General features: G+C 37.1%; 1 protein-coding gene across 5 annotated transcripts in view; it reads left to right on the forward strand.

Annotated features, from left to right (window-relative positions):
* Positions 1 to 12,259, forward strand: part of LOC120634662 (protein pangolin, isoforms A/H/I/S) — a 240,640-nt gene that overhangs the window by 100,084 nt on the left and 128,297 nt on the right. For all 5 annotated transcript variants that reach the window (XM_039905399.1, XM_039905398.1, XM_039905394.1 and 2 more), the window contains exon 3: positions 193 to 256. In XM_039905399.1, coding sequence (XP_039761333.1) covers positions 193 to 256 — 64 coding nt within the window. The remainder of the gene's footprint in view (positions 1 to 192; positions 257 to 12,259) is intronic.

Raw genomic sequence — 12,259 nt, forward strand, 5'->3', positions numbered from 1 at the left:
AGTGGAATAAAAAAACATAAGTTTGACATAGTTTAGCAGAAAAGCAAACTTATAGCTCACCGTGGCTGGGTAAAACTATTAACTGACAACCAGTAATCGGAATAGTCTATCTGATCACATACCGGTGATAACTGATAAGTTTTATGATGATTTGAATGTTGCGTACCATTAATATTTTTCTTTCTTCTACAGGAGAAATCCGGCGAGCCGTATTCCGGTAAACTATCGGTGAAGTCGGATCTGAGTCCCGTTTTTGGTAAGTACATCTTATTTTTGTTATTACATCGACGATATTTCTCGTTATCAATATCAATCCATTACCGGCCCACTACAGAGCACGGGTCTAGGGACATAAGGATTTAGGCCTTAGTACACAACGCTGGTCAAGAGATTGGTAAATGACACCTGAGTCTTCGGACAGTAGGGTTTGTAGTACACGACGCTGGCCAAACTACTAGCTACGACGGTAGGCGCGTCACACACCTTTGAGAACATTATGGAGAACTTTCAGGCTATTTTTTCATTTTTTCTTTTCAGGTTTTCTTACGATGTTTTCTTCACCACTTATGCAAGTCTTTTTTAACTTTACGTGTTTAAATATTGGATTTATGTGGCCTTATTTTTTTTTCTTTTTTTTTTCTTCCCGTGAGGAAATCCTCATGGATACCACCGCGTCACGGGGAGGCACGGTGATTATGTCGGACTCGTACACGTACGCACACATCCGCGGGGCCTTAGAACTCCTACCGCAAGCTAAGTTAAGGCATTTCGATCACAATAGTTACAATCAGAATAATTATTTAACTATTCTGTTCAATGACAAAGAATACAGTTATGCTCATCAACATTTTGACGGCCGATTGGCGCAGTTTACAGAGGCCCTGCTTTCTGAGTCCACGGCCGTGGGTTCGATTCCCACAACTGGAAAATGTTTGTGTGATGTGCATGAATATTTTTCAGTGTCTGGGTGTTTATATGTATATTCTAAGTATTTATGTATATTATTCATAAAAATATTCATCAGTCATCTTAGTACCCATAACACAAGCTACGCTTACTTTGGGGCTGGGTTGCGATGTGTTTATTGTCGTAGTATATTTATTTATTTATTTATTTATTTTCATTGTTTGACAATAGTAGTGGTAAAGCTTTTTGTGACAGAGCTCGACCGGGGAAGTACCAATTATAGCAATGCTTATTTCTGCCGCTAAGCAGCATTGTTGCAATGCTGTATTCTGGTCTGAAGGGCGTGGTTGCCGGTGTAATTACAGGTACATGAGGCATAATAGGCATAATAGGGCCTAGCATGCCCTGTGAAGTGTTACTCTGTTTATAGGCTATGTTTTTCCACCTACCATCAGGTGGGCCATCCGCTTGGTCCGTCAATTATTACTATAAACAAAAGAAGTTTCGCAAATTAAAAAGAGAAGTGCTGCCAGCATCTTAGGAACTGTGCCTCGCTGCGGTGGTTTCGAGGACGTTTTAGATTTTATTTAGTTTTAAATAGTTTATTTTAGATTATATTTATAAAACAATTATTTTAAAGAGAAGTGAAGATATAAAATTATTTGCGCCATTATCGTAACTTCACACTGTATGTCTCATTGACTCGTTCTGATTTGCTGCACTAAATTAAGTACTGAACTAATTGAGTTGACTATTCCGTTTCGCGGAGATAAATGTTCATTAATTTCTATTTATTGACATATTTTGCGCTTTTTTATTACAAATTCAGACACTTTCGCATTTATAATACGAACTACTAAGTGTGGACTAGACGTTCCATAGATAATATCTGACAAGTTGTACATTCATAATCTAGAAATAGTGTTTTCATTCAGGCGTGAACAAAACTGACAATTGCAAGAAATACCTACTTGTGTTCTTGATATTCCCGTCCGGTTAGAATAAAAATAATTCCTTCATCTAAACCAGTTTTAAGAGCAATGTCCTTGCTTTAATTCAAGTTCAGTGTTGAATGAAATGTTAACCTACAGACAGTCTAGTGATATTTAGATGAATAGGTACATCGTGAGGGTCCAAGAGAGTTTGTTATGTCCATGACAATGGACGTCTATAGCTAACTTTTAGGGATTTCCACCAGAGGTCAGACATAATTATAAGAAACAAGTCCCGAGCGTCTTTCAAAGGTCGATGTGCAAATCGTTTCTATTTTTTATTCCACTAAAAGTTAACCCTTGCCTGTCTTCTCTTGTAGTCTAAGATTTGCCATCTGCATATCTTCTGTGAAAGGTACAGAAGTGATTTGTGGGATTGAGTATACGTTTTTATTTTGAACCTACCGATGCATACGTTTAAAGAATATGTTAAAACACATTTATTGCGGAGAGGTTACTTTACAATTAATGTTTTTTTAATTACAAGGTTGCTTGGATGCTTCTGCACCGCTTTCATCTCTTACAAGATAAAGTAACTGCTGAGTTTCTTGCCGGCTTCGTCTCGGTAAAATCTGCCTTCCGAACCGCTGGTAGGTAGAGTCACTGCAAACAGACAGACTTGACGTTTCAAAAGTGATTATATTAATTCCTACTTGATATAAATGCGGGATAACCTGTTAGACTTACCGGAACGCTAATTCGCTTGGAGGCACGTTTTTCTCGGTCGGGTGGTAACTAGCCATGCCATAAGCCTCCTACCAGTCATATTATTTTATTATGAAATACTAATATACCCAATTTAAAAATCAAAGTAGGTATTTAACTAGACCTATTTAAAGTTATACATATTTTTTATATTATTGTGATTTTAATTTAGAACTGGAGCTATATGAGAGTTCCTAACGCACCCTGCTCTAAGACACAACCGAAAGGCGTTTTTGCCCTCTTTTCTATTAAGACCTACCAACACTATCTTTGCAAGGCATCCTTGCACCTCCTTCAAGCTTTTGAAAAATTCTAAATCCTATTTTCACTTTTTGAATTTTTTTTCTTTTTACTTTTTATTTACTACGAAGATTGAAAAGAATATAGACACGAAGATGGAAATCGAATACAAAAGGCGGGTATCGGTTAGAAGCGATCTCTTCAATGCCACCATAGGATTAGGACAACAAACGAACAACAAGCAAGTGTTATGTCTCTACCAAAGAAAGGAGAGTTTTAGAGCTTGGATCCTCCACACTGCCCTAATGCTATATCCATTTTTAATGAATTCGGTGAATTATGGGGTTATTCAAGAAACCCATTGAATAACAGTTATTATGCATTTAGGCGACGAATGATCAGGTGCTATAAAAATACCAGGCATCCAGAGAACAAAGAAGCTTGTATGCAAACAACAATTTGTTATGAAAATTACAATAATTAATTTACTGTTTGGTGTGGAGTGGAGTATACGGATTAAAGAAATTATAAATTACACCACACAGATTCTCCTGCTGTTCGCGGAGTATAGCAAATTAAGCTTAATTTTCATAATATATTATGGATTTTCGCAAAGTAACGCCTGCTTCTATCCAATATTTAACTATTTGTTCATGTTTACTATCATAAATAAACTAGCTCTATGGGTTAAAGACAAGTAGCAGTGCTATCTAAAGGTCAGCTTAAAATAACCTTAAGAACATTTCCAGTTAATCCAAAAATGGAAGTAAAAGTCCAAAGTTATTTCAACACGTTGTTTCGTTTCCCATAAAATACAACTTCCCAATACTCCGTACGTCACATCTTATGTTTTTTTCTCATTTTTTCTGGACCGGAGTCGTGGCGAGCTGATCAGATTAGTCGGAACCGGTTCCTCGAAACATCCCGGGGCAAAAATAACAAAAAACGACACTAATAACAACAAATAACGAGGCGTTCGGACGTGCTTAGTGATGAACCAGTGTCGATAGTTTATGTTGGGATTAAATTAGAGTTTTGTGTTGAAGGATTTAAGAATTCGATTTCCCCTTCAATTTCTAATTTCTATTTGTTGTATTTTGAAAAAAAATTAACCTTTCGAATCGTTAGTCTCATACTCCAAATAGATTAGATGTTTCAAACTGTTAACATAGTAAGGCTTCTTGAATAAAAAAAGTATTTAGAACTTTTTGAAAACAACAGATTTCTTTAGGTAAAGTAGTAAATAAAATAGATAGGTCTTTTGGCGACATAAATGCATTTATGAATAATCAGAGTTTTCGTTATTTTATGAGAATTTTATTTATTTATTTTTCGACTTTCACATGCATTTTTCACAATGCTTAATGATAATAAACCACTTAGTTGCACTTTCGAAATTTGAAGTATGTGAAAGACAAATATTTTTTTCTTCCTATGACTGAAGCTAAGTTTTAGTTGTAAGGAGCAAAACCTAGTTGGAATTTATTCCAATATTTAAATGGTTTCTTTAGTATTTTACTATTGTACGATTTTAAAATATTAATTTTATAGATTATGTACTGTAACTAATAAATTCAAAATCTATCGATAGAATATTGGCGTCAGAGCATCCCCGCCCTACTCAAAGGTGGAGTCAGATGAAATTATACAAAAATATTGTAACGATAGTGACAGATGATTATAAGCTGGCGATAAAACACACATAATTCTCACATAATGGCCGGTTGGGCCGCAGTGATAATTCCCACCTTTATACATCCAATGGTTTCATATTCTATTCAACTATCACCATACAGACATGCCAACTTAACAGATATGGCAATTAGAAGCATCAGAAAATGTGCCAAAAATCATTTATCCATTCCATCTGTTTATGTGTAGTAAATTATATCTTAGCCCACCAACTTTATAAGAGCAGCATGGTGGTTACATTAAAACATTCTCAACGATGAGAGAAGAGGCATGTACCCGGCGGGTTAATAGGCTGATAATAAAATGAGGTCTACTGGTACAAGTATTCAAGTGGATTTGGAAAATGGATGTTCCTACACTAAACCTATTTCCAGCTGTGTCTGCTGGAAATAAGTTGGAAATAAGTCCTAAAATGGTAATAATGGTTGGTAAAAATTTGATTTTACTGCTTCCAAAATATCTGCAACATATTGGTATATGTGTAGACGGCTTAAACGTAATCATATTCGATATGTATGATTCAAAGTGAGACAATAGTATATTACGCACATAATGATTTTCAAAATCGTTTATCCTTTCAACGTTATTGTTTGAGGCTTTTGTCAGGCTGATCTGATAATAGTGCGTACGATGATGTAGACGATAGATCTTAGGTGGTCATCAACCGCGTTGCAGATAGATGGTTGGACACAAGTAGCACCTGAACGTGGAATTTAGAAAAAGACTTATACCAAGCATTGAACGTCCACTAGTTGTAATAAAAACCATCTGCCTCGCCTTTAAATATTACACTCTTAACTCGCATTCTTAACGTGGCGTTTGATGACGATATATCAGAATACAGGAGATCGGGCAACAGCGTCCTCTGTGCTGCTACTTCTATCCACTGCAATCACCAACTCAACTGCCCAGCGTGGTTATTATGGGCAACCTTATGTTGGTAGAAGTGGTCCTGTCTGTCAGTGGACTGTTATATGCTATTGATGATGACCCTTAACTTATTATATATTTTTCCGAATATCCTATACACAATCCAGCAATAAAGATTATGATGAATTTTAAACATATGTTAACTGCATCCAAAATACCGTCAACCGATTTGTTGGCACATCTATAGAGGGCTTTTATGCAAACATAATCATATTCGATTTACTATTATGATTCATAGTGAAACAATAGCATCTTAGCGCACGATGATTTTATAATGGTTACTTAATCTCCTCAACGTCGGTCGCTCGAGGCTTAACAGGTTTTATGTATTTAACAATTAATTGATGACAGCTTAAACAGAATATACTTAGTTAACTGCAGTGCTACCCACTTTTTCAGCGATAAATGATGCTTCTGTTTAAATAAATTTTCTTGTGACAGGCTTCGGCCTTGCCTAGTTACCACCCTATATGCATTGACGTGCCGACAGGCGATTTAGAGATCCGGTGCGATGTCGCGTGGGTTCTGTATTGAAACCACTACTTGCCTGATACTATCTTAGCATCATCAATTGCACCACGTGAGAATGCATTAAGGACTTGTATTGAAATAATTAATTTTTTAATTTTAATATATTTTAATTATTAGGAAATACTACTTTAAACTAACAAGTACCGCAAAATATTAACAAATTTTTTAATTGAAGACTTATGAAAAACATTTAACTACAGCTTTTGATTGTCCACGGTAAGCGCTCTTCACCCCCCGCATAGTAAATCCACGCTGGCAATGTCTAAAATCACGTACCGTAGTGTTCATACCCACACCTTTATGATAAAACAACCAAAATTCGTACTAAACTAGACTATTAATTACATTTACGAATTTTCCTTAGCACTTCTGGTAGACGTTTTGGAAAGCTTTATCGTAATTCCAAATATACCACGCATCCTTCTTGACTCGATAAAGTTATCTGCCTTTATGTAATATTACCGATAACTCAGAACTCAATTGGTCGATTGCGAATTCTCGTGAGTGGTAAATACCACTTGGTGGTACATGCTTGTACTCACGATTTTGTTCGCGTCGATTGAGTATCAATTCGAGCGATTATTAGAAAATTCAAAAATTCCATTTTATTTTTATTTTAAGGCGCGCTCTATGAGGACTTTTTAAACGTCAAGTCTGACTGTTTGTAATGAATCTACCACCGGTTCGGAAGACAAATTATACGGAGAAGTCGGTAAGAAACTCAGCTGCTGCTGCTAGCTACGCTGTTTCCAATTTAATTATTTTGTTACACTTAATATCTAAGGTAGAAAAGAGAATTAAGAAAATGAAAGTAGAAAAAAAAGAGTACCCACCGAGTTCCAAGAGAATTTTCGAACCTGCATGCCTAAGAGTTCCCCATTATGTTCCTAAATGCGCGCGTGGTGGATTATTCAAAATTAAAAAAAAAAACAAAATTTATATATTTCAAGTATGTTTCTTATATTAGATATTTAATTTTTTAAACTTATGCATTGGCAGGTCCAAACGCCGAATTACGACCTAAAACCCTTAACCCTTCTCATTCTGTAGGTTTGTAAAGGGCTGATAATGACGACTTTTGCTCTATTAAAAAAAAAAATTACATCTTACAAACCGAAGAGGAGAATATAGAAATAGTACTTTATGTAACTATTTGGGCATTGAAATAGTACCGGTTTTCTATCATAGTGTTTAGAACTCGTAAGATACAAAGCTAACGCGGGTTTCAACACTTCTTCTCAAAGTCAACTAGTGTGTAGAGACCTTAACGCCGCTTACTAGTAGTTCGTCCTCCTGTTAGCAAGTGTACATACGCGATAAAAATTGTACTCACGCGGTATCCAAAAACGTATATGACAGTATGTAGCTCAACGAACCGCGAAGTTGAAGTGGCATAGAGCGGGGGGGCATTACTCTGAGGCGAATCCATCTGTCACTTGAGTATATTTATGACATGTTGATGCTCCATAACTTCTATTACTAACGCCTGTTAAGTGACCAGTTACCAGCTACTTGACACAACACTATCGCATCAACATTAGCTCTCACAGGCGTATCCGATTTGTAATGCCACGTTCAACCACAGTGCTTTATAAAACGCCTTTATGGCTGTATTTAGGGTTGCCACTTTTCTTAAAATAAAAAAAATATAATAATATAGATATTGTATAATATTTGCATAAATAAGACTCTAAGATATTTATGACACGTTGATGCGCCATAACTGCTATTACTAAAGCCTATTTAGTGACAAGTAACCAGTCACTTGACACAACACTTATATCGCATCCACATTAGCTCACACGGGCGTATCCGATCCATAATGCCACGTTCAACCACAGTGCTTATAAAAAGCCATTATGGCTTTATTTAGGGATGCCGCCTTTCTTTATAATTAAGAATTGATAAAACTAAATATATTGTATGTGAACTTAAATAACTTTTACGACGATATTTTAATTATTTAAGTTGTCTCTTAACTTAAATACAAATGCGACCAAAAAATATAAATATTGTATATTTGTATTAAAATAACTTGAAGATGTCGATATGACATAATTTTTATTACTTACGCTTTTTAGAGTAACCAGTAACCAGCCACGACACAACACTATCGCATTTACATTAGCTTATACATGCGTAGCCGATCCGTAATACCACGTTAAACCACACTGCTTTATAAAACGCCATAACGACTCTATTAGGGTTGCCACTTTTCGAAAAAGAAAACAAAATACCGCATTTGCACAAAAACAAAACAATCAACTGTCACGTTAATAAGACAATCATATATTAGTAAAAAAACAAGTAAATTGGTATTTTATAACTAAGTTGGTATTTTAAAAACGGTCCACCAATTTATATTTTCTTTTAATATTACTTTCACAAAAAACGCGACGAAGTCTTTTGCAAGAGCTAGTCCTACTAATATTGGGAACGTAATTTTTTTTAAGTTACAAGTTAGCCCGTTACTGCAATCTTACGTGCTGGTTAGTGGTGATGCAGTCTTAAGATGGTAATGTGCCAACCTGTTAGAACGAAATCGGTTTCTACGAAAACCGTACCGGAACTTTAAATCACTTAGCGAAACGTCATTGACGGATGTTTTGCACCCCGGAAAAAATCATGGTTTTAAAAAAATACACCTGTACCGGCCCCAAGGTGCTGGAATGGCAGCCCCGCACCGGTAAGCGCAGCGTTGGTAAACCACCAACGAGGTGGACAGACGACATTAAGTGCGCCGCTGGTAGCCGCTGGACCCAAGCGGCACAAAACCGTGGTATTTGGAACTCCTTACAAAAGACCTATTGGACATAGGTCTTTTGTAAGTGGACGTCTATCGGTTGATATGATGAAGTGTAACCTGCGGGACCAAGTTTGATGAAGTTTGGCCGACTTATCACCACGGGTAACACCGCGGCGCTAGTATTTTTTATTCTCAAAAAGCGTGACAACCCTATCTATATAGTTGTCTCTTACTAAGCTAGCCGGCCGTCTCTGTCTAGCACACAATTTGCGATTCATATTCCAGTGCTGGCTACCTGTTGGATGTTTTATGTCATTATAGCCAAGTTCTAATTGGAACTTGATATGCGTTCACAATTAAGCGGCGTGGTCGTTTAACGAGCTTTTTACACCGGCGCAAGTGACGACCGGGCGGAGGCTAGGTGTGATATAAGCGTGCTTATGTCATCATCACATCAACCCATTACCGGCCCACTACAGGGCAAGGGACACACACAAACACACAATGAGGAGGGGTAAAGCCTTAGTCCACTACGCTGGCCCAGTGCGGATTGATGGACTCGTAAGTTTTAAGCTTATGTATATAGGCTGAAATCAATCATTTATTAGCCTCATAATGGCCGGACGGAGGCTAGGTAATTATTATTTTTATTATTTATTTATTAACTCATCACACAAAATATACATTACGGGTCCTAATTTAAAGGTGTAAGCATAAACTAAAAATATTTTTTCCGTACACCCAGCCGTTGACAAATTTCTGCTTGGTTACGTTACTTATTCAGATTACCATTTAGAATGAGGTGTGATATAGATGTGCTAATATAGCTTTTAGACCTGCAAGCTTACGTATATATAATAATAATATTAATAAATAATAATAATAATATTGTGATAATGGACCGGGCACAGTCTAGGGTGTTTTGGTGTACATAAAGATTCCGTATGATGACAATCTCGTGAGAGCGGAGACCGAGAAAAAAGCGTAAATATCTTGATATAGCTCACGAGGTTACCGCCTGTGGCACGTGGAGTCCACTGAAACAATCTTTATCGTGATATTTGCGAATGGTTTAATACCAGTTAGCCTAGCACACCAAGGTGGCTGGGGTTCCGTGGTAGCTCACTGGCAGCAAAGATGCAGAAAGTGTTGTTGCTGGACTCGTCTAGGATAGTCCTTCGCTTTCTTAACCTGTCGCCCCGGAACATATCGATATTAAAAGTTGAGATTTTAAATTACAAGGTCAATCCTAGGTATTTAGGTTTTTTGTTAATAGTAAGTGAACAAACACAGCGGCCGATTGGACGTCCGAATGGCGCAAAGGGCAGCGACCCTGCTTTCTGAGTCGAAGGCCGTGGGTTTGATTCTCTTCGATTCCGAAAATGTTACTGTGATGAACGTGGATGTTTTTCAGTGTCTGGATGTTTATATGTATATTAAAAGTATTTATGTATATTATTCATTAAAATATTCATGAGTCATCTTAGTACCCATAACACAAGCTAAGCTTACTTTGGGGCTAGGTGGCGATGTGTGTATTCTCATAGTATATTTATATTATTTATACAATAGACACGACGTTGTTACTTAAACTATCCGTAGCATTATCTTAGGAGCCTTTTTAGTAGTAGATGGAGCTTTTTGTGAGAGCTCGTTCGGGGAAGTACTACCGCCATGCAACCAATGGTTTGTAATATTTGACGCCAGCTAATGGCAATAAACTATGACTTCGTAATTAATATTTCAATGATGATCTGATCTATGTTAACGTGTGTATTATGCAAATAAAGATCTATCTAACTATCATGCTAATTTCTGCCGGCAAGCAGCAGTGCTGTGTTCCAGTGGCGTGCACTTCATGCATGCGCAAAAGCTCTGCCTACCCTAACATTTTTGTATAACTCATAAATGCGAAGGATTTTTCCATTTTATGGCATCGTCCTTCTTTAAGCATACACTGGTAAAAACTCTGTGCACGCCACTGTTGCCAGTGTAGTTGTAGGCACATGATGCCGAACACCTCAGCTTTATGGACACTTTATGGAAGGTTGTAGGACTCGGTTCTTGCATGTCTTGCGAAGAGCTGCTCTGGTTATAGGCGATGGTTTTCCATTTACCATCAGGTGGACCAACTGGTCTGTAATTTAGGACTATAAAAAGCGCCAGTATGTTCGTGCATTCCTTGAATCGTTTCTTTAACCCCAAACAGTACTATGTCAAGTAGGGTAACATTGTGAACAATATATCAAAGGTAACAGGTTCTTGATAGGTTTTCTTATCTATAAAGACGGTAATTGCCTTGTAGGCAGACCTGTCAGTGTCTGGAGGCACCGCATCAATCACTTTCTACATTGTGTAAAAACTTATGCGTTTTATTTTAATTATACTTGGATGTTGTCTTTACGTCCACGCTTACTACGGATTTTTACAAATCCGGTGGAAAAATTCAGGTGAGGAGCGGGGCGGGGCGGGCTAACATTTTAGTATAAAAATATGTGCATACCCTCTATGCACGCCACTGCCGCCAACCGTGTGTTGTGGGAGATATCTAAGTTCCACTATATATTAAACTGGCTATTGTCTTTCGTCCGAGTTTATAACGGATTTTTACAAATCCTGTGGGAACCATTTGTTTTCCTGGTACATAAAGAAGCCTATGTTACTCTCCGTCCTTTCAACTAACTCTATGCCAAAATTCAAGTAGTTCGGTTGCTTAGTTAGGGCGTAACGTAACGACAAATAAACACACTTATAAAGTATGTATACAACTAACTGAGCTGATACTTGTACCACCAAATCACATAGGTCTGTGCTTTATACCTCTCTGCGATGAGAGAAGAAACCTGTGCCCAGCTGTGGGACGCTGAGAGGCTGCAAATGATGAAATTTTAAGAAAAAAAATACGAAAATTATTAATATTAAAGGATTGATTATATTAGACAGATAGATAGATAGATAAAGTCTTTATTGCGCAAATTAGAAGTCAAAACAAGAAATAACAAAAACACTAAAAATGTATACATAAGTTGCGAAAAAAAATCTGGTCCTTCAACTTCGTAGTTTTGCAAGTCTCATCGATGTTTCCATCCAAAGAATTTTTCACAGCCTGGGCGGGCCAGTTTCGTTCCGGACCGGATATTGTATCATTCCGTAATTTTGCGGTCACTTTAAATAACGGCGCCCCGGCCCTATTATTTGCTTAGGCTGCATAGGGTATTCCAATATTTATTTAAATCTGAAAACTGTGTTCGTAAAATTGTGATTTTTTTAATGTTTCAAATCTAATTATATTGGTGTTACTCTCAGACACCTTGGCTATTTTAATTTAAAAAAAAACCCCCATTGGTCCGTTGCTGCGTGAAAAAAGATAAAACAACATACACGTGTACGTTTGTATAAGGTACAGGTTAACATTATCCTCAAGCCATTAATCAATGTTCCCTCTTTCTTGGCCTCAACTGGCCACACAGCTACAATGCGAGATGGTGGGCTTAAAAAATTGTCTCTTAGTCAAAAC

The sequence above is a fragment of the Pararge aegeria genome, chromosome 24 (assembly GCF_905163445.1).
Source record: "Pararge aegeria chromosome 24, ilParAegt1.1, whole genome shotgun sequence".
Taxonomy (NCBI): domain Eukaryota; kingdom Metazoa; phylum Arthropoda; class Insecta; order Lepidoptera; family Nymphalidae; genus Pararge; species Pararge aegeria.